The sequence below is a fragment of the Salminus brasiliensis genome, chromosome 24 (genome assembly GCF_030463535.1).
Source record: "Salminus brasiliensis chromosome 24, fSalBra1.hap2, whole genome shotgun sequence".
In the NCBI taxonomy this organism is placed as follows: Eukaryota; Metazoa; Chordata; class Actinopteri; order Characiformes; family Bryconidae; genus Salminus; species Salminus brasiliensis.
Window position 1 is genome coordinate 3,094,071 of NC_132901.1, and position 25,871 is coordinate 3,119,941.

The following is a 25,871-nucleotide window of genomic DNA, read 5'->3' on the forward strand; positions in this document are numbered from 1 at the left end:
ACCACAGCCTCAGTTACGAGGCCATTCCATTGCTGCACTGCTAAAGCGATAAGACCCCTCGAGGAACGTGTAGAGATTCTGCCAGTTAAAACTGCGGAGGAACCTTCAAGGAACCTTTTCCTTAAAAAAAATACTTTTCTTGGCTGTTCCTCAAAGCACCTTAAGAGGTTCCTCCACAGTGTCTAATGGAGTTTGCAATTCACACCGTACAGCAGTTCTGATTTGGAGTCATCATGCCTACAGTAAAATAGCTTTCCACTGAAAGCATGTCCTACTTCCTAGACCGGCTGCACAGCCTTTGCTGTAGCTTTTCAGCTCATACCACTGATGACTGAGCCACTCTTCAGGTTGACAGGTTAAATATGCTGGCAGAATGAGTGAAACCGGAGTTAAATAAGAGCTCATTTACAGCTAAATAGATACCAGACCAGATACCAGATACCAAACCTCATATCTGCCAAAATTTTGCTGACGTACAGAACAACTGCCAGCAATGAAAAGGTCCGCGGTAATAAGAGCATCAGCTTTGACATGACACTACTTAGTTAGCTTTGCATGCGTGTCTGCAGGTGTGTACGGATGTTGACGCGTGTACCAAAGACTCTGGCCACGAAACCCAGAGGGAAGTGGGAGGCGAAGGCAGTGAGGAACCAAGGAGCGGCGTAGAGGCTCGGCCCGATCTCGTACTGCTCAAGGTGAGTATACAACTCCCTGTGGTAGTCGTGTAACAGACGAGACAGCTGATACATCTGGATCTGAAAGAGAGAGAGAGAGAGAGAGGGGAGGGGGAAGAGACGCTGATTGATTCAGATCCATAAGGTTCCTTTGGTGTGAGGCTCTAAAAGATCTGCTCTGGTGGGTCGTGGACTGCAGCGGGTCAGGATCTGCAGCCTACCTGCAGGATGATCATGTCGGGTCGGTACTGTTTCCGCAGGCCCATGTCGTACATGAGGAACTTGAGCATGCTGAAGGCGTCCTCCTCGCTCATGTGCAGCAGCAGAACTCCAGCCACGAAGCTCAGGCCCTGACAGTAGCCCACCTCCGGGTCCAGCAGAGAGTAGGCCTTCAGCAGGTTGTACAGAGAGAGCTGACCCGCGCCCAACTGAGCGCTGAAGTACGGGTGGGTGGGGAAAGTGCGGCCTGCGAGGGAGAACGAGAGAGAGAGAGAGAGAGAGAGAGAGAGAGATATTAAAGTTTGGAAGTCTAGATGTTTTATCAGAGGTGGACAGAGGTTTGCATGGTTTCTGCTCAACCAGGAAGGACCTACTTGGACTGGGAGGCTATTATCTCTCAAACAACGCTTGCCGAACTATAAATGGAAAGATCTTTGAGGGGGTGGCATCACAGCTGTGGAATGTGTACCTGCAGGGACTTCAGGCATCACTAGAAACGTACTTCGCTTACAATGCGCTATTATTGCTTTGATTTGCAATTCAAGGACGGTAGGCATCCGACATCATATACGTATAATATCTCAAACAAAAGCTGTGTTTTACAGCACTATTGCCACAAGCGAACACACTACGTAGACAAAAGTAATGGGACACCTGCTCATTCATTGTTGCTCCCCGAAAAAAACAAAAAAACAAGAGCTGATCCTGCTTTTGTTGGAGTAAAAGTCTCTACCGTCCAGAGAAGGAGGCTTTCTACTAGAGTTTGAAGTTGCATCGCCGTGAAGATTTGATTGCATGATCACCTCCCAACCTCATCCCAAAAAGTTACTCCTCCCCAAAGTACCGGCTGCATCATTCCAGAGAACACAGTTCTCCCACTGCTCCGCATCTCAATGCTGGGGGGCTTTATACCCCTCTAGCCCACGTCTGGCCTTGGACATGTGTCTAGAGAGTCCTATTCTAACTCAAAGTAGCTGAACGCATTCATTAGAAGGGGTGTCCACAAACATTTGGACATACAGAGTATAGAGCTTCTTCTTTTAAGCTGATGCGCAACCAATGTGCTCGGAAGAAAAGTCCTGTGTACCCAGGTCTGATGCTGATGCTAGAGAGAGAGCGAGAGAGAGGAGAGAGAGAGAGAGAGAGACGTCTACCCACCCTAAAAGAGCAAGGCCAGTTGTGCTCTCTCGGGCTCCGGCTGCTGATGGCAGGCAGCAGTACGTTTATTATTAGATACTTCTGGATACTTCTAAGTTAATCCGCTGTTTTTCCATCTACTGTGCAAATTTCAAAGGCAAAGCCAGTCACAAAATCCCTCTCTACATGGTGCTACTCAGAAAACGACAGCCTTCTATACATTCAGCCCTTTCTTCGTCTCCCCTGCCCTGTAACTACATAATTACAGCGTTGCATCATGAGCTGAAGGCAGACAGTGACATCTTTCAGTAAGCCTCAGAGGGGCCAGGTGTGTGTGTGTGTGCATGTATATATGTATATATGTTACCATTCACTCAGGAATGCAAATATGAGGCATTGTTAGTGTGTGTGTGTGTGTGTGTGTGTGTGTGTGTGTGTGTGTGTGTGTGTAAAACAGTCTCTCCTTCCCCCGTAGGAAAACCAGTATCTCTCCTTGCTTTTTTTCTTTTTGTTTTTCTCGTCTGTCCATCACTTAATCTCTCGTCCTCTAGATCTGTCCATCATCCCTTTCACCCCCATTCACTCCTCCTGGGCGTCGCTGCGGTTTGTTTGCTTCATAGCAGCATGATGACTTCAGCGTGAAGAAGATGAAGAATGGAGGAGGGAGGAAGCGGACACACCCATGCGGATGGTTTGCGAGAGTGGAGAAAGTTGCAGTAACCTAAGCCGTCTGTGTGAGTGTACAGTCATACACATGGTTCCAATGGTACCCGTCGTCTATAAGGGTGTGTGTGTGTGTGTGTGTGTGTGTGTGGTCAGTACCCAGTATCTCCAAAAAATCTGGAAGGTCTTGTAGGGGGTAACTGATATGCAGTGTACTTACCAACAGTGCTCCAAGCAGGGTTCAAGGGCGCCTAAGACTCATTGATGCTCATGGAGGCCCCACCTTGGTGCCAGATACCACAAGACACCTTCAGAGGTCTTAAGGGATCCATGCCTCAAAGGCTAAAGAGCAGTTTTGGCGGTACGAGGCTTTGTGGTACTCAGGAGTCACCCACACTGCTTCTGCAAATACACGCCCACAAACTTCACTCAACCCGCTCAAACCACATCCAGGTCTTCATTAAGGTTGCACAGACTTGCAGATGTGGTTTAGGGCCCTCTATGACTTACCGCGAACCGTAGATCAGTCATTCAGGTCAGGACCGATTTGCAAACATCAGCTCTCCTACCAGCGTTCAGCTGCGCAGTGAAGATTGGGTCATGTTAGTACTCAACAGCGAGTCATTCTGCACCCTAAACCACACTGACAAGCCTGCAGAACCGCAAGCGAGACCTGGACGCGATTGGAGCGAGTTGAGAGACGTTGTGTTTACAGAAGTGGGGGACTATTGACTTTCAATGTTTCTGTGTTTGTTAGCAACGTTAGGTCACGTAGTTCCAGCGTAAAATGAAAGGAGCATAACGAAAAGTCTTGGCTGATCAAACGTGTCTTGGCTGATCGACTACAAAGTAAAAGTGTGTAGGCTGGATTTCTCAATGAGCTGCAGGCTTTCACTTCTGGTGTAAAGCTTAAGGCCTACCTCAGCTGCTTGGCTGTATTATCCATATTATGGAGGGATTTAGATCTGCTCGTTTTCTTCGGAAAATGGCGATGTCTGTTTTTGGCTGGTGCTGCTTTTGAGGATTTGGGATTGGCCCTTAGTCTCTCAGGAATGCGTTGTGGGCATTAGACCATAAATTTGAAGCCGTTGTAGAACTTTTACAAGGTCTGTGTGTGTGTGTGTGTGCGCAGTACTAACCCAGGTCTATGAGGATAGCATGCTGCTGCGAGGTGAGTTGCTTCAGCAGCTCTTTGTAAGGCGTGTCGTTGTTGGGCGGTTTATTGATGGGCACCTGCTGCCGGAGTAGATACTGCTCAGAGAGAAACTTCCAGATTTCGCCTCTGTGCTGCCGTGGAACACCTGAGGGAGAGACGGAGAGAGAGGTGAGCAAGCCGGGGTCACACTGGGTTTTGCATTTTGCGTCGACTCGCGAAATAGACTACCAAAACTTAAAAACCCCAGATAGGAAGATAGCTACCATCTCATCCCACCTCCAGACTCCTGCTTGTGCTGTATTTTGTAATATGTGGGACGTCGAACAGTGGTGCAGCAGCAAAAACACAGGAATCAGAACTGGATCGGGCGTATATAAATAGCCAGAAAAAGTCACAGAGCATAACTGATGAAATCCTTAAACCCACACAGTGTTTACAGTAATGGCACATCCATCACATCAAGCAGGAACAGGCATTGCCGTGCACCCAAACTCGTGTGTGTGCGTGTGTGTGTGTGTGTAGGCGCATGTTCAAGCCTTTTACAGTCCTCAGTTTCTCACAGACCCTTTCAGAGCAGGTGCTGAACACCTCCCAACGTCACACCAGCTAGCATTTAAAGAATTACCGCGGTATATGGTAACACCAGGGGGCGGGGCGTTGTGCAAGTAGGTGCATTAACATCAATTTTACTGTGCCTTCGACTGTGGCTCAGATTCTAGACTGCATCCAGGTTTGATAAAGTCTGAATTATAGACTATCGGGACAAAAGTATTGGGACACCTGCTCATTCACTGCTTCTTCTGAAATCAAGGGTGTTCAAGAAGGTTTATCCTGATTTTGTTGGAGTAGCTGTCTCTACTATCCAGAGAAGGCGGCTTTCGACTAGATTACTACCGGAGGAGCATTGCTGTGGGGATTTGATTGCTCAGGCTGTTGGATGATCACCATTCCACCCAATCATCCCAAAAGTACTGGATGGAGCACCACCATCCATCATTCCAGAAAACACAGTTCTTCCACTGCTCCACACCTCAATGCTGGGGGGGGGCTTTACACCCATCTAACCCACGCCTGGCCTGGCATTAGGCAGCATGGTGCCAATAGGTTCATGCAAGTCTGCTCCAGAGAGTCCTGTTCTATTCTGTTCTATTGGCAGTACTTCTCTACAGGGACTGGGCAGGCTTTGTGTGTGTCCATGTGCATTTGCACATCTGTGTCAGCAATAGGTGCAACTTAAAGTAGCTGAATAACGCATTCATTAGAAGGGGTGTCCACAAGCTTGTGTGTGTGTGTGTGTCTTACCTTGTCCAACGGCTGTGTGTGTCCTCTCTGTATCGAATTTGACCTTCGACCTGCCCACAGTGCTGAGCATCTTCTCCCACACCAGCGTCACGTCCTTCAAACATGGCGTGATCTCCTCGTAGTCCAGCTTCAGACGCCTGCTCTGCAGATCGCTCTCTGAGGCTGCGCAGACAGACAGACAGGCAGGCAGACGAGGACGAGATGAAAAAGGACCACAGGCATGCAACTGGCATGTGTTTATCTCCCGCCTATTAACATGTACATACAGGCTTCACATATACACAACACACACACACACACACATATATATACACACACACACTGACTGCTAATTAAAAGCAGGCTTTTATTCATGAAAGACCACTGACCTAGCTGACTCACACCCCACAGATCGGAGACTTGACCTGCAACCCACAGACCTAGGAAACCCCTTAGAGACTCAAGCATCGACTCTGTCTTGGACCCCACAGACTTGACGAGACTCTGACTCGTTCCCTAAAAATCTGGGACTCGACTGACTCCCAGATTCCCACACTCCCACCTTAGACACTCTAGACACCAGAGATCTGAGACTCGGCGCATATCCAGATCCAAGTCAGACCCCCAAAGACTCAAGACTCGACTCGCACCTCGGAGACGACTTGCACTCCAGGGAGGCGAATTACATCCAGCTTGGGTAAGACTGCCAACACTCCATTGACCTTGGTGCTACAACAATGGAAAAGCCAACAGAGCCCAGTTACCACCAAGCGATTATAACAATGGACTTATTGTTAACGGCAAGGTTTGATTATCTCCTACAGCACTGAACTCCATTAGCAACACATTAATCACGCCAGAGAGGATGTGATTCAGAGAAATGCAGAGTAGCTTGCAGAGCCACTGTGGTCTAACTAAATCCCAGCTAGGAAGACACCAAGCATGGGTTACTGTGTGCGTGGTGACTCACGGTCTAGCGGAAAGATACTGGGTGGAACAAAGACAGGGAATTTCCCATAATGCTTTGTGCGTGTTGTAATAAACCTGACCCACATTTCCCATGTCTTATGATGGACACACACAGGAAGAGATAATAAGGAGACAAATATCAAATAAAAAAAAGGGACTACCATCCTGTAAGGCAGAAAAACAAGCACTTGCATAAAATGTAGGGACCACTCCCTTAATAATCCTGAGACACAGCCAGAGACTCTGTGTCTTAGCCTTTGTCCTCTTTAACTTATTAAAACCTGCCCCCGAGTAGTGGAGAATCTCTCTGCTGCCTCTAATGGTCTTTAAATACAGCTTTTACCGAGTCAAACTCCTCATCTACAGCTCGGCCCTTCAGGCAGTTTTCCTAAAATGCAAAGCTTGTTATTTGAAGCTGAGCCAAACCTGACTGCTTATTAGTAAGGGTTTACATTTCCATAATGGCAAATGAACTAAGCAGCTAATGAACTAAAATTCTCTAATAAAGACTCAAGACTAGACTCTGACTCGTACCCCTGAGACTCGACCTGCGCTCGCACCCCAGAGACCTGAGACTCGAAATACTCTCGGACCCCAGAGACCTGAGACTCGACCTGCGCTCAGACCCCAGAGACCTGAGACTCGAAATACTCTCGGACCCCAGAGACCTGAGACTCTACCTGCGCTCAGACCCCAGAGACCTGAGACTCGAAATACTCTCGGACCCCAGAGACCTGAGACTCGACCTGCGCTCGGACCCCAGAGCTGAGACTCAACCTGCGCTCGGACCCCAGAGACCTGAGACTCGACCTGCGCTCGCACCCCAGAGACCTGAGATTCGACCTGCGCTCAGACCCCAGAGACCTGAGACTCGAAATACTCTCAGACCCCAGAGACTCGACTGAAACTCAGACCCCAGAGACCGGAGACTCCACTTACACTCTGACCCCAGAGTCCTGAGACTCCACTTACACTCGGACCCCAGAGACTCGACTGAAACTCAGACCCCAGAGACCGGAGACTCCACTTACACTCGGACCCTAGGGACTTGAACCTGCACCTTACGGACATGAGACAACCTAGACTCACAACCAAGAGAGTCCACTCACACTGAAACCCCCCAGAGACTTCAGACACCTGTTGGACTTGACAAGACTCCCCAGTCTTTCAGACTCATCCCAAAGACTCAAGAGTAGACTCAGACTTGCATTACAGAGATCGGACTCGCACATAAACCCCAGAAGCTTAAAACTCCGCTTGATTTTGGACCCAACAAACTTGAGATTCGTCTTTGAGATCTCAGACTCCAGACTCGACTCCTACTCCCACCCCAGAGACCCATAAAAAGCTTGTTATTGAAGCTGTGTTAAACCTGCAATGCAATGTGTTCAATAACATAAACATTACACAGGCAAATCCGATAACTCGGTCAGCTTTCATGCCTCGGCTCATGTTCATTACATGCCACAATAAACACGACAGCTGCAAGAGTGTCTGAAAGGTCAGAAACCGGTGCTTTCGGACTCGGATTTAAGGGATGAATCGCTGTATTTGAGCAGCATAAGCCTCGCGCCACAGGTAAATCTCCCTCTACGTCAGCACTGACCCAGTTTCCATATGGAAGCACCTCCTTCACTTTTGTCTTTCTTCCATTCTGTCAGGAGGCAAGCCTCGACTCAAGAGCATAAGAGCGTAAGGGTGTGGTTAAGCAGGTCCGGTGGCACGCCCGTAGCTGAGCCAGAACTGTGCCAACACGTTCTTTTGCAGAAACAAGATTAGCTGGTGCGATGTGTTGTCTTTGCAAGGACGTGTGTTCATGTGTGTATACGCATCACACTTCTATTAAGTCTTCACTAATTGCACTGTTGATCCAAGTTAAAACAGGATGAGCTTGGGCATGTGCGGTTCACTGTGTGTTTACTTATCTGAGCTCTGTGGCTTCAGCAGCACAATAAAAAGCAGGCCATTTAGCTAGTCCTAACAAACAGGTCTACATCGTCACCTCTTATCAGTTCATCACCATTTTCATATGTTCACACTGATCAACAAGACCTCTGCATGGAAACCATCACCAAATACATGCTGGTTTCAATCAAACTTACAATTTCCATAATAATAATAATTCTAATTATTCATCCGAAAAAGAAATTGACATCATTTGAGCCTTTGGAGCAGCCAGAAAAAAGGAAGGTTCTGACATTCTTACGTAACCTTCCCCTAAATCTAGCCCTAACCTTCCCCTAAATCTAACCCTAACCTTCCCCTTACATCTAACCCTAACCTTCCCCTTACATCTAACCCTAACCTTCCCCTTACATCTAACCCTAACCTTACCCCTAAATCTAACCCTAACCTTCCCCTTACATCTAACCCTAACCTTCCCCTTACATCTAACCCTAACCTTCCCCTTACATCTAACCCTAACCTTACCCTTACATCTAACCCTAACCTTACCCTTACATCTAACCCTAACCTTCCCCTTACATCTAACCCTAACCTTCCCCTTACATCTAACCCTAACCTTACCCCTAAATCTAGCCCTAACCTTCCCCTTACATCTAGCCCTAACCTTCCCCTTACATCTAGCCCTAACCTTCCCCTTACATCTAACCCTAACCTTCCCCTTACATCTAACCCTAACCTTCCCCTTACATCTAACCCTAACCTTACCCCTAAATCTAGCCCTAACCTTCCCCTTACATCTAGCCCTAACCTTCCCCTTACATCTAGCCCTAACCTTCCCCTTACATCTAACCCTAACCTTCCCCTTACATCTAACCCTAACCTTACCCCTAAATCTAACCCTAACCTTACCCTTACATCTAACCCTAACCTTCCCCTTACATCTAACCCTAATCCTACCCCTAAATCTAACCCTAATCCTACCCCTAAATCTAACCCTAACCTTACCCTTAAATCTACCCTAACCTTACCCTTAAATCTAACCCTAACCTTACCCTTAAATCTAACCCTAACCTTACCCTTAAATCTAACCCTAATCTTACCCTTAAATCTAACCCTAACCTTACCCCTAAATCTAACCCTAACCTTACCCTTAAATCTAACCCTAATCTTACCCCTAAATCTAACCCTAACCTTACCCTTAAATCTACCCTAACCTTACCCTTAAATCTAACCCTAACCTTACCCTTAAATCTAACCCTAACCTTACCCTTAAATCTAACCCTAATCTTACCCTTAAATCTAACCCTAACCTTACCCCTAAATCTAACCCTAACCTTACCCTTAAATCTAACCCTAACCTTACCCTTAAATCTAACCCTAACCTTACCCCTAAATCTAATCCTAACCTTACCCTTAAATCTAACCCTAACCTTCCCTTAAATCTAACCCTAACCTTACCCTTAAATCTAACCCTAACCGTCCCTTAAATCTAACCCTAATCTTACCCCTAAATCTAACCCTAACCTTACCCTTAAATCTGAATCTAACCTTACCCTTAAATCTAACCCAACATTAACCCTAACCTTAACCTTAAACCCAACCCTAACCCTTAAATCCAGCCCTAACCCTTCAGGGTCAGCCTCAGTTCAGAGTCAGACTGAAGGTTAAGTTTTGGTTTAGGATTACGGAGATTCAGTTACTTGACGATTCAGGTAATACGAGTATGCGAGTGTGCATGTTTGGGTATGTGCCATCTGACAATACCTTTGGTAGCGGGCAGGACTGGAAGCGATTCTGTGGAACTGGAGGAGGAACCTCAGAGCAGGTTTACTGCGGGCAACATCTACCACATCGCATTGCTCAGATGGTTTTGCATAAAAGCCTTTAGTGCTACCTGGAGCTTTTTGCAGAACAGTCTGTTGACTGTGTGCGGAAAGCCAGCTACCTTTACAAGCCTTTCGCCCAGCTGGTGCAACAGCAGAGAGAATGCCAGGGGGAGAATGAAGCCTGCTGGGGGTCAGAAGGCCAGCGGAAAGAATGCAAACAGTTGTCCAGTTTATATGATGATCTACCATCGTCCAACTCGAGACCAGTCGAGACTCATTAGGGTGCCACGTTTTTGACCCTGTCAGGATTCTCACTGCGGCATTTTGCTGGAGATGGAGAAGTAAGACCAGGACAGTAACCCAGGCATGAAGACATGTCCATTTCCAAGCCTTGGCTCGACTTAGGATCTCGATCCCAAGCCTCAAGTCTCGCTAATAAGGCGAGGGATCGAGATCCTAGGTCGTGGCCACGGCTCAGTCAGTGAGACAATTAACTCTCGTTAGTAAGGCGTGGGAACAAGCTCTCGCCTCACTAAGTCGCTGCTGTCGTTGATTATGGGGGTCTTCAGGCTAAGCACCGAAATGACGGCTTCTTGTGTCTGTGCGTCTCTCTCTCTCTCTCTCTCTCTCACCCTGTAGTTTCTGGTTCTCCCTCTCCATTCTCAAAAGCAGGATCTGCTGAAGGATGGCCTTGCGCCATAACTCGCGTAGCTCTTCCCCACTTCTCTTCCTTCTCTCCTCGGGCACCGCCCGCAGAGGACAGTCTCCGGCTCCACCTGCACCTCCAACGGTCAGCCTACCACCGACCTCCAGAGAAGCTTCTCCTCTTTCTGAGAAAGGGAAAGGAGAGAGAGAGAGAGAGAGAGTCAGGGCACATCTTACACAATCTCGGGGCCAAGCTCATGACCCGGGGGGGCCAGCACTTGGAGGAACCAGGGTGAACAGCACTGATGATCTGGTTCCAGTGGCCCCTGTCAGGAGGAGGGATCTACATATTAGACAGCAAATGAATGGTCAGTTCTTGAAGGTGGTGATGTGGAAACAGGAAAAATGGGTCAGAACATCTCCAGGGCATCTCCAAAACATCAGGCAAGGGTGGTGGGGTGTTCCCGTTATGCAGTGTGGGGTCATGGGCGGCCAGGGCTCACTGATGCACATGGGGAGCTAGGCTTTGCCCTTTCATAGCAACAGTACTCCCGAATGGCAGCGACAGGACAATGCACTGGACAAAGAGCTTGAGGTGCTGACTGAGCTGTCTGTGGGAAGTGCATGAAGGCCTCACCCTCGCACCTTACAGTGCTGGAACCTCTTGGTCCTAGATACCAAAAGGACACCTTCTAGTGGAGGTCTGGCAGCGGCGTTCATGCCTTGACGGGTCAGAGCGGCCCCAATATCTATTCATTATCTTGATGGTCTTGGAAAATGGAAAATGCAGAGGTCCTGCACCAGTTTGTTGATGCGGGTTGATGCAACTTTAGTGAGAAATATGTAAATGCGACCGTTCTCTTGGGGTTACCCTTCAGCAGGGCATGGCCACCAGCGTGTTCTCACCGGCAAAACACACACAGCTCTAAACCACTTTTCAATGGCTGCTAAGACCTCTGCACAGCGCTGTACACACCCATTTACCCTCATACACACTCCTGATTCCAGAGAACGGCTCATTGATAGCCGTCATTTTATCAGGTGATCTTAAGTGTGGTTATATCTAAAACAGCACTCTGGACTCGCTCGCTCTCTCAGCACTTTTTTTTTCCCTCCCCTCTCAAAAACAAAAGCGGTATTTTGAGGTTTGGGATCCACCCTGTCGTTTGGGTGGTGTCTTTTCTTTTTTAACACTTTCTGTGTCCACACACACACACACACACACACACACATAGACATAGTCCTAAAGTTGTAAGCACATTATTTAAAGCTGTTTACAGAAATGAGCGCGTGATCTAAGCTAATGAAGCATCGATCAGTTCAGTTTGGTATTGAATGCTGGCTGCAGTTGATGCTCTGCTGAACCCTTAACCCTTTCTCCAGTGAGTCCTGGCTTTGGCACGAGCAAAACGGGAAGCTCTAGACTGTGACCGTTACTCAGTGACTCAGCTCTTCGCCAGCTGTAGAACGATGTGGGGAATCAACAGGCAGCTGGTTATTGTAGCTGTTCTCGCCCGCCTTTATAAAGGGGTGACACGTCACGCCTTCGACTCCGACTTGGGATTGTGGGACCATCCAGGACGCTTAAACCCCTAAACGCAGGGTTAAGGCTCATCACACACTAGGGTGTATTACTCCGTAACTACAGGGACTTCTGGATAAACTGGTGGGGCTGTTCTCTGGTAACAGAAGCTTGTAATAACACTTCCGGCCTGCTGGCGGACCATCGAGCGTTTAAGGGGTTAGTGGATCTGGTAACGGCTTTTAAGGTTCCGATCCACTTCCGATGCCATCGGTCCTCCTCCAGGCGCCACAAACAGACACGATCCAAGACGGAGTTCATCAGTGAGCTACTTGAACTGATAAATGTGGTGACGTTATCAGTTCGCAGCCAAAACACAAGCTAAAGTTGGCTTCTAATGCTAACTCTCCATTCCACCTTAAACAGTGCTGCAGTTCCTATTTACAGTGTGTACATTTCAACAGCAGAGCGTAACTACTGCACTATTTAAGGTGGAACGGTGGAATGGAAAGTTCAGGACAGAGGAAAACAGACAAACACATGCTTTTACATTTACATGCAGGATTTGGCGTTTGGCAACATTGCCAATGCCACTGGCAGCAGCACAACCCCAGCTTCACAGTTGGCAAGGTGTTCTTTTCATGAAGTACAGTTCCTTCTTTCAGAGTTCCCGAAGCACGTCTAGCGTCTCTAGATGTTCTGCTGCATACGGAGTTTCATGATGAGGTCTCACGTTTTATGAGTCTGCCAAGAAAATTGTGCTTGTGCAAGCAACGCTGCACAGTGGAACAGTGCACCACACTCTGGACTTTACTAGCTGAACGTTATTGCAAGTTCTTGGCAGTCTTACCAGCACATAAGTGGTACTCTTGAAGAGTTTTCTTGGGCTTTCAGATCTTCTCTTGACCTCCACAGATACAATCTTGCACTGTAGGAATCACTAGCCATGCCTTTGGGCCTCGATTACTTGTGTCTGAAGATCTGAAGACACTTGCTTAGAGGTGCTCAGGCGTGATAAGTGGAAGCAAGAGCACCAAACCTTTCCCCACACATTAAACACAGGCGACCTAATTTTCCAGCTGTGTACGTGTGTGTGTGTGTGTGTGTGTGTGTGTGTGTGTGTTATCCGATTTCCAAATTCAGCGACCAACAAAATGACATATTGGCACTTTCCATTTCATTCCCTCTGCAAATACACACACACACACACATACGCACACCCTCCACAAATGCACTTGCATGCACCTCACCATCTTCACAAACACAAACAGCCATGAGCCACTCCCTCTGTAAATAAGCTACCCTACAGCCTCAACCAACGCCCCAGCCAATGTACACACATGCACACTTAGGCATACACTTGCGCATACACACACACACAGACACACACTCCCTTAAATGGGTCAATAAGGTTGGTGCTTTCCCCTGGCAGCCTGCCAACATGACCTCCAGCAAAACACAGGGTGGAACACCACACCCATCACACACACGGCTTCATTTCTGCACATTTTGCACATCCTTCCACATATATATATATAAATACACACACACACACACACACACACACACTGTGTAAGACACTTCTCTATGAACATGACCTGCAGAAGTTCCTCAGAAACACATGCATCCAGCAGCTCCCCCATCACTAAAACAACAGCTTATCTGTAGCGTGTGTGTGTGTGTGTGTGTGTGTGTGTGCTTAGTTCAAGACAAAGTTCATTATTGGCCTCATAAACGTTAATGCCGGTCTATGCAGAACCCACTTACAGAACCCTTCATTATAATACGAAAGAACCCTTGAAGAACCCTTTTTAAACCACACATACACTCTTCATTCACACCTGCAGCCCCTGAACCGGACTTAAGTGCCATGCACACGTTCATATTCCACATGAAAGCTCCAGTAAACTAGATGTGATTAGTCCCAACTGCTGCAGTGGTCTTAAGACTGGGCCCACTCATCAAGAGATTTCAGGTTCAATCCCTGGTGACCCCACAGCCGTCCACGAGTGGAAGTCCAAGACAGTATACGTGACGTAGCAGAATTTGGAGCTAGCGTTCTCCTCGTTCTCCTCAGCGTTCTTCAGTGCCCTTCCCCATCACGGGATCTAAAGCCAGTAGACCAGCTTTGAGATGTGGTAGAATGGGAGGTCTGCGACATGGAAGCGCTTCCCTGAAAAACCTGCAGGAACTGTGTGGAGCAATCATGCCAACATGGACCAGAATGCTACTGATACTGTAAGCCTCTATTGGTTGGCTGCTGCTATAAGAGCCTACAAGTGGGCTGCTACTACAAGCTCCCATAGGTGGGCTGCTACTACAAGCTCCCATAGGTGGGCTGCTGCTACTACAAGCTCCTATAGGTGGGCTGCTACTACAAGCTCCTATAGGTTTGCTGCTACTGTAAGCTCCCATAGGTGGGCTGCTGCTACTACAAGCTCCTACAAGTGGACTGCTACTGTAAGCCCCCATAGGTGGGCTGCTACTACAAGCTCCTATAAGTGGGCAGCTACTGTAAGCCTCTATTGGTTGGCTGCTGCTATAAGAGCCTACAAGTGGGCTGCTACTACAAGCTCCCATAGGTGGGCTGCTACTACAAGCTCCCATAGGTGGGCTGCTACTACAAGCTCCCATAGGTGGGCTGCTGCTACTACAAGCTCCCATAGGTGGGCTGCTACTACAAGCTCCTATAAGTGGGCTGCTACTACAAGCTCCCATAGGTTGGCTGCTACTACAAGCTCCTATAAGTGGGCTGCTACTACAAGCTCCTATAGGTTGGCTGCTACTACAAGCTCCTATAAGTGGGCAGCTACTGTAAGCTCCCATAGGTGGGCTGCTACTACAAGCTCCTATAAGTGGGCTGCTACTGTAAGCTCCCATAGGTGGGCTGCTACTGTAAGCTCCCATAGGTGGGCTGCTACTACAAGCTCCTATAAGTGGGCTGCTACTGTAAGCTCCCATAGGTGGGCTGCTACTGTAAGCTCCCATAGGTGGGCTGCTACTACAAGCTCCCATAGGTGGGCTGCTACTACAAGCTCCTATAAGTGGGCAGCTACTATAAGCCTCTATTGGTTGGCTGCTGCTATAAGAGCCTACAAGTGGGCTGCCACTACAAGCTCCTATAAGTGGGCAGCTACTACAAGCTCCCATAGGTGGGCTGCTGCTACTACAAGCTCCCATAGGTGGGCTGCTACTACAAGCTCCTATAAGTGGGCTGCTGCTACAAGCTCCTATAGGTTGGCTGCTACTACAAGCTCCTATAGGTGGGCTGCTGCTACTACAAGCTCCTATAAGTGGGCTGCTACTACAAGCTCCTATAAGTGGGCTGCTACTACAAGCTCCTATAAGTGGGCTGCTACTACAAGCTCCTATAAGTGGGCTGCTACTACAAGCTCCTATAAGTGGGCTGCTACTACAAGCTCCTATAAGTGGGCTGCTACTACAAGCTCCCATAGGTGGGCTGCTACTACAAGCTCCCATAGGTGGGCTGCTACTACAAGCTCCCATAGGTGGGCTGCTACTACAAGCTCCTATAAGTGGGCAGCTACTATAAGCCTCTATTGGTTGGCTGCTGCTATAAGAGCCTACAAGTGGGCTGCTACTACAAGCTCCTATAGGTTGGCTGCTACTAGCCAAAGAAGTGTCCCATCTGTGGGAGCTGACCGCACATTTCCCTCCTGTAAAAATGTTTTGTAAGTCAAATTTCCGTCTCTATTGATGGGAGATTACGAAGACTAAGGTTACAAAAATAGTTTTACGTGCAAACATCATGAAGCCTGACACCACTGTCCGTGAATAGGGCTTTATTTAGCATATTTATGCTAGCTAGCATCATGTTTCATGTTTTCCCCTGTTGTGACACACCCGACTCGGCCCACAACAGGTTTCACAAATAGCAAACGATAATGATTCATTTAGGAGTTAGGGTGGGGAAAACACAAGCTCCAGGACGGGAGAACCAACCGTGCAAAACAGAGGCCACTTATGCAATGAAACAGTTTATGACCTCATAGCAAAGGATGATCACTGGCTTTGGTCTTCCAGTGCAAGAACTTGCATCAGTAAAGTTTGCTAACAGTTTGTAAAGCTAGCACAATACTAAATCACACAAAACCTATTTAAAAATAAAGAAATGAATAAAAGAATTACTTATTGAAGAGGCTGTGTGGAAACTGTTCCACTTTTTTATTTTTATTTGTTTTTTTTTTTAGGGGCAGTGGTGGCTCAGCGGGGGGCAGTGGTGGCTCAGCGGTTAGAGCTCCGGGCTGTCGATAACAGGGTTGTGGGTTCGATTCCCGGGCTCGGCAAGCTGCCACTGTTGGGCCCTTGAGCAAGGCCCTTTACCCTCTCTGCTCCCCGGGCGCTGGAGTTGGCTGCCCACCGCTCTGGGTGTGTGTGTGTACTCACTGCCCCTAACACGTGTGTGTGTGTGAGTGTGTGTTCACTACCAGATGGGTTAAATGCGGAGGACACATTTCGCTGTACACTGTACAGTGACAAATACGTGCACCTTTACCTTTTTTACCTTTAATTGTAACCTGTAACTAACTTCGCTGAATATTGCTTTTTATTTCTGATGCTAACAAAGCCATTCTCAAAAACTGCTTTGACTTAGTACTAAGAAAAACCAAAAAACAAACTAAAGATGTATTTTATTTAAAGGGTTCATTCAAATTGTTTTTTTTTTTTTTTTTTAAATCCCAGCCTCCTAGTTTAGCCAAAATGCTAAATTAATTTAATAAAATAAAATAAAAACAGTATAAATATAACAGCTTGAAACACAATAGCTTGGCTGCAGAGGATTGATTTAGCAAATTGTAATTCAGTGTGGAAAATGTAAAAGCTTTTTAGGATTTGCAGAAGTTTTTTTTTTTAAAAGGTTGGAAAAGGTTAGAAAAGAACATGTTGTTCAAATTGTTCTACATAGTAATTTAGAAGTTTCTAAAAAGAAATATTTTCTTTATTTCAGCCTAAAAACAATTCTAACAAATTATATTTTAATTAGCATAAGCAAAGGAGGTGTTGTAATTTAAACTGCTAAACGGTTCCAAATTGTAATCTGTTGTAAGTTCTAAAAATATTAAAAATATTGATACGATCACTTTAAAATGATTTTATTTTGTACGGGGTTTCAACATTTGAATATTTTTATTATTGTATTTTTTTTGTAAATTATTTAAAAATTCAAAAAGCTATATTTACTATCTTTACACTATCTTAACGAGGCCATAGAAGAACCATTTCTGTTAAATTCAGTGTAAAGGTTCTTCACACACTCGTTACTGAACCGAATGCTCCTTCTTCTATGGCATCGCCCACAGAACCCTCTGAAGCACCTTCAGTTTTTACGAGTGTCCTGGCCATAGCGAGTTGAGCTGATTATTCCAGAGGGCCAAGTTAGCAGGAAATGACGAAGGACTCTTTCTCTCTTCACTTCACACCCACACCCAGACGTCCCCCTTAGGGTGTGTTTTGACAGTCAACTGAATGTTTGCCTTCTCCTCTGAAGCACTGCCAACCCCAGTTAACCAAACATGCCTGCTTTACAATCATGAAACAAGAAGAAAGGGAGACCGAATGGGGGGTGGTGGTGGTGGTGGGGGGGGTTTCTGGGTTGGGGTTAGACAGATGAAGGGAACTGGAACTTCAATCCGTCAGCTTTCTGGCACGTGGAAGACGTACTTGTTCTACTGGGGGAAAGCACACAAATCTGTAGGTGACAAGCTCATTAGCACACTTCAGCTGAGGACACACACACATACACACATACACACACAGCATATACACCGATCGGCCAGAACATAACACCAGCCCACAGGTGTTAATGTTATGGCTGATCGTTGTGTGTGTGTGTGTGTGTGTGTATATATGAATGAACGAGTAGGTATGAGCAGTATAACAAACTGCTACAAGCTCCCACAAGACATTGCGTTGGCCACGACATCGCTCAACCTTCCTCCCTTCTCAATCCACTGTGCAGATTCTGCGGTTATCCAGCAACAGCAGAAGAGATAAATCCCTTCCAGGGCCAGATTGAGATCTTCTGGAACCCACGGACAATTTATTGTGTCTGCATCTCACACGTAGACGCCGCTGTCCACCAAATTCACGCTTGAATGTTCGTAGCTTGATGATTAAACGGACTATATAAGGATGCAATGCAATGCAAGCAATGGAGTGCCCCCGGGAAATCGTCGACATCACCCAGATCAGCTATTTGCTAGATCTGGCCACAGTTCCTTCAGGCACCTCCAAAACAACAACAACATTTGAGGAACATCAAGCCCAGAATCAGGGTCAGATTGAGATCTCTGGAGGCCCTGGTACTTTAACTGGTCCGTCTTCACACGGAGACATGCCACCTTCCACAAAAATGTAGGTCTGAATACCTGTGGCCAGACGATTAGACTGACTAGTCAACTGGAGTGTGAACAGATTGAAGGCCAGCTGAAGCTTTCAACAAGGTTTTCACAGCAACCCCTTTGGTGCCCTTGGGCAATGATCTAGGTCACCCATAGCAGCCATGTGGTCGATCTGGCCACAAGCCCTACAAACACAGAGAGAACGGTTGCTAAACATCAGTGTATGACATAGATGACAGATTTAAAAAGAGAATAATAATAATAATAATATTAAAAAAAACTTTTGAGGGACATCCGCTCCACCTAGTGGACACTGCCTGCAATCGCAAGACTTTCAGCATACAGTCTGCAAGTAAACAGAGACGTCATGAGTCTTTCACCAGATCTCAGACATTCTATAGCTTAACCCCCTAGACCCTGTAGCCCACACTTCATCACTTTCATAGCTGCATTAGTGTTATAATTATAATCAGTGTTCTAGGCCCTATCAGAGAACCCTGTGGGACGCCGCAAGGGATGCTAAATCCGACGTTTTCAAGAAAAAAATGATGATGAATGACTGAAAAATAAACCTAGAGATCAAGAGGGTTAGCCAGCCAGCTTACCAGCTTCTCATCTTGCCTGGACGGCCAGCTTTTCAACCAGCTTGGATTAGATTTGTATGTAAAAGTCTGGACCAGGGACGTCTCGATCCGGGATTCGGGATGGGGGCTGAATGGATGTTAAGGAATGATCCAAGACATCTGGACTGGGACCATCAATACATTGGACTAGGGTTTGTCCAAACTATTAGTTAGGGGCTAATACATTTTGGCTGAATTTTGCAATAAAAGCCCCATTTTACTTATTGTGGGGGGCAGGGTTATTGATCACAGGATTGTAGGTACAATACCTGGTTCTACTGCGCTCCAGGGGTGTTGTAGCATGGCCTACCCTGCACTCTAGAAAAAAAATCTACTATACAATTATATTACATACATTTTACTATATAAGTATAAATGCCATTTCAAGCTACAATAAATTGACGAAAGTATTGGGACACCTGTTCATTCACTGTTTCTTCAAAAAAAAAAAAAATCAATATAAATAAATTATAAAATATATATAAAGTTTACAACCTGCTTTTGTTGGTGTAACTATCTCTACTGTCCAAGCAATGCTTTCTACTAGACTACTAAAGCTGTGAGGATTTAATTGCATTCAACGACAAGAGCGTTAGTTAGACCTCATCATCCTCAACTCCCCAACTCATCCAAAACATACTGGATGGAGCACCGCCATCCATCATTCCAGAGAGCACAGTAGTTCCACTGCTCCACAGAGCAATGCTGGGGGGCTTTATACCCCTCTTCTAGCCCACACCAGGCAATGGGTGCCAATAGGTTCATGGTAATCTGCTCCAGAGAGTCCTGAATTCCATTCTGCTGGCAATTTCCAGATTTTTAGACCAGTGTCAGCGATGGGTGCAACTTCAAGTAGGTAAATGCATTCGTTAGAAAAGGTGTCCACAAATATTTGGACATGCGGTGACGTCCAGAGCCATCTGTCTTCGTTAAATGACACTGGGCCGAAATTCTGCAGTAGGAAGTAGTTTTCCGAACAAGAAAACCATGGCGGGTTTACAGAAGACTGTTTGATTTTCGCTGGAAACAGGCCCGGGCATTCTCTGCCTCTGTTTGAGGCGGGTAAATAAACTGCTTAAAGGAAACCTGATAGCTTGTTGTTCCAGCTAAGGACCCGTCCTTCAGCAAACGCGCCTCACTGCACACAGGACGGTGGGTTACAGGCAGGGCAGGGAGGAACTACAAAAACCACACATACACATATGCAGAGCCAAAAAGTGAAAGAAGAGGGGGGGGGGGGGGGGGGGTGAGAGTGAGAGAGCAGCAGGAGGCCACAGGAAAAGGTATGATGTTCTCGCAGTTAGAACACACTGACGAGCGACACACCCTCTCGTACCTTTCGGAGCCCCCGTTTTGGTTTTAGGGTTTCAGCACTTTAAGGACAGGTGCTGATGCTCGCTTTCTGAAGGGCTCTGATAAGACAGATTAGGGAAGAAAGGCAGGAAAGATTAGGTCATGTGACTGCAGTACAGCAGCGTGTGCATGTTTACTTAGCGCAGGACGTCTCGGGGTCGCTGACACGGTTGAACACAAATCTGATAATGGAATGGGTCCAAGCTCCGCCACACCTACACGCAAACAAGGCTTGTGTATGGGTACGCGCAGCTTCAGCAAACAGACTACCTTAACCCGCGCACCCGGCCTGAGCTTCCTCACGCCTCACCTGGCTGAGGTACTGGGGCGTGGTGGTAGGGTGCTTCTCAGATGCTGTACTGTTGGGGGCTAAACCTTGCCTTGCAGCCCTTCCACAGCGGAGAGAAACGCTGCATGTCCAAAAGTTTCCGGACACCCCATCTTTTTAACAAACGCATTCCGCCATAGAGCACAGGGCTCTCCGGAGCGGATGAACATGAACCTCTTGACACCGTGCCAAAAGAAACACGAGAGGCCGTTCCTCGTTAAAGCAGGCTAGGTTTCGCTTTGCGATGCTTACTTACGAACCCGCGGGAGGGGTCTGTACAAGGACTGTTCGGGATCTGAATAGACGACGCAAGGACAAAAGTATTGGGACGCCTGCGCTTTTCGGAATTTCATGAAAAGAACACCTCTCCGACTGTTAAGCACGCGTTGCAGCCGGTGGCACGGGGAACATTTCCCGCTGTGCACTGTTTCTGGATGCTCTTCAGCTTGAAACTGGAGGAATGTCTTAAGGAACGTGCTTTGAGGAACCTTTCTCTACGGCTTCGAATTGAAGAACATCCGAAAGATTCTTAAGGATCAAGTTAAGGATCAAGCTCCTAAACACACCTCAAAATCCGAAACGTACCACGGCAAGAGGGGCAAGCTGAAGGCTTTGCCTTCGCCCTCGCTGCCGTCTGACCTAAAACATCACAGACCACCCAAGACTCTCACTGACGTAGAGGCCTTCTGTAGAAATGAGGGGGAGAAAATCCTCAAAACAAGTTACAACTGAAGCGCCAACACTCCAAAGATCAAGTTTTAACAACTTACGGAGATGTTTACGCCTAAGTGTTATTACAGGAAGTATGTGGGATCACTCATCGAAAGGTCACCGCGCTAAAGGAAGTCTCGGCGCGGTTGATTTATCAAGAAAAACTTCATAAAGATTTCTATCGGCTTTTAGCCGCGTCACAGCTTGTTCATTTTCAAAAACACAGCAGCAAAACAAACGCTTTACTTTTTTATTATGTTGACTAGCAGCAGCTAGCTTGTTGTTTTGAGTGACGGCTTCCTATTAGCTAAGGCCTTCGCTCTAGCTAAGGGGATGGCTCAATCTAACTAGGGTTGCTCCAACATGTCAGGAAAGAGTGGCAGGTACAGATCCAGGACTGCCAGCGGGATGACCCCAGGCCAACTTACCGAGGCCTGGTAGGTCACGTCAAGGATTTCCATGCAATTATTCACGCAAACTCCCCCATTTAATACATGCAACCATGCAAAACGCAAAAGGAGCCATTAGGTTTTCTTACTTCTACTTGTTTCTACAATGTGCCAGTTGTGAAAGGGGCCATAGATGCATTTATTGGGTATTTAAGGTGTTTGATATTGTGCGTAGTAAATATGCGACTCTGGTGGGGGTGAATTTGCTAAGATGTCTATTTACCACCCTGTTATTTATTATATTTTGCTTCTCTTTGCCTGTTTATTAGTATTTTTAGTAATTACAGGTTATAATTTCCAGAATGAAAGAAGTGAGGTGGAACTGTGCCTAGCAGGGGAGATCCACTACACTGCAGCCCGCCCTGCCGTCCAGCCGCCGAAGCAAAGAATTGGAGAGGCGACAGGGCACACCGGGGCAGCCCCTCCCCGAGCCGTGGCTTGAGCATGAGTCTATACATGGGCTGGTAACTCCATTGTCCATACAGATGGTATTGTCACACTACTAGGGGGCACACTATCATTCTCAGGTGTTTGCCGATATTGGGTACAAATACAGACTTCAACTCTATCTAAAATAACTGATGTCTACCAACAAATCCTCATGTTTATACCCTATATTAGTTGGGTTAGATAAGGAATTGATATCGAGATCATACCTCAAAGCACCTACAGAGGTTCCTCCACAGCTTTAGGTCAAAGAACATCACTGGAAATTTGTGGACAGACCTCAAAAAGAGCATGTTTCCCAGGACTGCCCAAGACTCTCACAGGGGTAGAGGCCTTAGTTTGGTTAGAGCTGATATCCAGATCGCTCCACAAAGCACCTTAAGAGACCTCCACAGCTTCAAATCGCAGAACCTCTCAAAGTTCCTCAAGGATCTTCTACTTTCAACCGTGTACAGCAGGATCAGGATCCTAGACACACCTCAAAATCCACAACGTACCACGTCAAAAGGGGCAAGCTGAAGGCTTTCGCAGTCCTCTGACCTACACATCACTGGACATCTGTGGACAGACCTCAAAAAGAGCTTGTTTTCCAAGACTGCCCATGATTCTCACTGACGTAGAGGCCTTCCGCCGGCCTTCTAACCCAACTAATCGATAGCTAACTGGTACTGGTGTGTCCCCAATAAAACACGCTTGGTTTTAAACAGTGATCAGCCAGCGCCCAACGCCGAAACCTCCACACTGTGCAGTGTTCAAATTGGGTTGTTAAAAATGCATGCCTGCATGACTTCACCTGCTCTGCCAGCTCTGGGCAAGCTGGCTAAGAATGAGTGAGTGAGAATGAGTGAATGACCTGGTATTTTCAGTGTACGGGATCTTCATAGGGAGGGGAAATAGGGAGCGGTTTGCTTATGATAAAGAGTGAAACTATCAGACATGAATCATCCGTGTTTATCAGCAACCAGGAGAAGGATCTTCAGCATTCAGCTGAACGGCACTGAACATAATTCTGATCTAATGGCCGGTACCTAATAACAGACTTACCTTATCACTGAGCAAACACACACACACACACACACACAGACACACATTCCTTATGTGTTATACAGTGATCTCACAGAGCTGACACACATACATGCCATAAAGGAATGTATAGTGTATATTTGCCCAGGCGTGAAGCACTGTGTGTGTGTGTGTGTGTGTGTGTGTGTGTCTGTATGAACACATGTACATGTGTGGGTGGGAGTGTGTGTGTGTGCTACCTGCTGTATCGGAGCCCTTCTGTGGCGTAGCAACTCTGAGGAAGATCTGCTGTCTCCACGAGTGTCTGCGATTGCGTAGTGGACTGTCTTCCCCCACCACACACATTGCTCCAGGACTAGACAGGGCTGCAACATCACTGCGCACACACACACACACACACACACACACACACACACACACACACACAGTCAGTTCATTTCACAATCAGCCAAACACACCTGTGAACCCTGCCTCCTGACCACCCAGCCAGGACCTTTCTTCATCAGATACGTCTACGCCTCAATTCAGCAATCAACAGGCGCCCTCTAGTGGCGTCTCGCAGCTTCTGCAACCCTACTTCTCGCTTCAAGGAGTGACAGTAAAGAGAGGGTAACAGAGGATAACCAGAGAGATGGAGGGAAGAGAGAGAGACATGTGAAGAGAGCGTGTGAAGGAGTACCTCTTTCTCTGAGAGAGGGAGGAGTCGTCATGCTCCTCCACGGGAGCCAGAAACTTGAGGAAGTTTGGAACAGAGGAAGAGGAGTGCAGCCGGGCTCTCAATCCACTCAGCCCTGACGGACTGAGAGAGAGAGAGAGAGAGAGAGAGAGAGAGAGATAGCGAGAGAGAGAGAGAGAGTGATGTGGAAAGATGGTGCGAGGAAGGTGAGGAACATGGCTGAAGATGGTTTTACAGATATAAGGGGGGTCAGCAATGTCTGATGTACAGTCCTGATGTAACTAGAAGTGGGTGATTCATTTATTCATTTGTATTAAATTATTAAAAATTGTCTGATTAAAAAATACATATATTTCATGACAAATCTAATCAGCATTATGTATCGCTGACCCTATATAGTCAAGTTGCATATCTGATGTGAGCCTCTTTAGTGTATATCAAGCGATGCTAGGCTAGTTATTTACAGTATCTGTTAATTATCTTTCTACTAGCTTTCTTCCACAGTAGCACAGGTGTCCACGTTTTAGCCCCATCATTGGGACACTGAGTCCAAATCCCACAACCCAAAGAAAAGTTGATAATGATCAGCCTTATTTTAAAAAATTAATTAATGAACCTACAGATTATCAGCTGATACCATCACCCAACTAATCAATCACTCAGGCCCTAGTCTGTGTGACAGTTAGCGATATAGATATTTTGCGAGCTGGGGAGCACAACAATATGCTTTTCTGAATATACTGTAGATACACTATATGGACAAAAGTATTGGGACATCTGCTAATTCACCCCTCACAAGATGTTGGATGATCACCACCCCACCTCATCATCCCCAACTCCACAACTCATCCTAAAAGTACTGGATGGCGCTCCACCAGAACACAGCTCTTCTAGTCCACGCCTGGCATTAGGCAGCATGGTGCCAATAGGTTCAATAGGTCCTATTCTATTGACAGTACTTCTCTACAGGGACTAGAAAGCATAGCATAGCAGAATGCATTCATTAAAAGAGGTGTCCACAAACGTTTGGGCATACAGTGCTAGCATAATTCTTTTCTTTAACTTCCCCCCCCTAATTCCGAATTATTAAATATTGGAAAATGTAAATATTGTGACCTGCCGTATCGCCCAACCCCTAGATGGGTATAAGCTACTATTTGTACTTGTTCATAGCTCAGATGACAAACCAGGAAGCAACAGATCTAGTTCATGACCCTAAATAAAGGGCAACACAGGACATCCACAGGCAGTACCTCCGTTTGTAGGGCCTCGCGAGCTGCTCGAGGGCCAGAACTCTAGGCTTGCTCAACTTGGGACACACAGGAGAGGAAGAGGAGGAGAGATGGGAGGAAGAAGCAGAGGGAAGGCAGCTGGCATCATCAGCGTGAGCTGGCCTGGCGGCGGAGCGTTGAGCAGAAGGAGGGAAAAAAAGAAATCGAAAGGGATGAGGAGAAAGAGGGATAACAGGAACCCAGCGAGGGCGCGGGAAGTGCACTACACCGAGGGCTAGAGGACGCGATGCTGTCCAAACAAGAAGTGGCTGAGCAAGAGAAGGGAAGTGAAAGGGCAGAGGGCATCTCTATTACAGCAGATTTTATGCGTGCTCATGAGCACTGCTAAGGAAGGAAGCACACAGATCGAGCTGTTCTTGGAGGATAAACAGAGTGGAAACATCTCTCCAGACGGTGATGATAACCCTGAAGATCCTGGATTAAAGCCTCAGCGTCCTTCTCTTTATCTGCACCAGTTGGGGAACAGCAGTAGCTGCACTTCATATAGAAACTGGTGTGCTTTCTTTCACAGTGTGGGTTTGTGGAGAATAAATGAGAAGTGAATTACCCAATCAATCATAACCACAAAGATCCACTTCTGTAATGCGCCCGTTTTAACTTTATCTACCAT

General features: G+C 46.9%; 1 protein-coding gene across 8 annotated transcripts in view; it reads right to left on the minus strand.

Annotated features, from left to right (window-relative positions):
- tbc1d1 (TBC1 (tre-2/USP6, BUB2, cdc16) domain family, member 1) overlaps positions 1-25,871 on the minus strand; it is a 66,645-nt gene that overhangs the window by 5,183 nt on the left and 35,591 nt on the right. For 5 of the 8 annotated variants that reach the window (XM_072669644.1, XM_072669639.1, XM_072669643.1 and 2 more), the window contains 8 exons: positions 25,223-25,363; positions 23,973-24,092; positions 23,533-23,669; positions 10,463-10,660; positions 5,152-5,313; positions 3,833-3,994; positions 896-1,140; positions 596-755 (listed from right to left, as the gene is read on the minus strand). In XM_072669644.1, coding sequence (XP_072525745.1) covers positions 596-755; positions 896-1,140; positions 3,833-3,994; positions 5,152-5,313; positions 10,463-10,660; positions 23,533-23,669; positions 23,973-24,092; positions 25,223-25,363 — 1,325 coding nt within the window. The remainder of the gene's footprint in view (positions 1-595; positions 756-895; positions 1,141-3,832; positions 3,995-5,151; positions 5,314-10,462; positions 10,661-23,532; positions 23,670-23,972; positions 24,093-25,222; positions 25,364-25,871) is intronic. The other 3 variants (XM_072669641.1, XM_072669640.1, XM_072669642.1) reach the window with 3 other exon arrangements.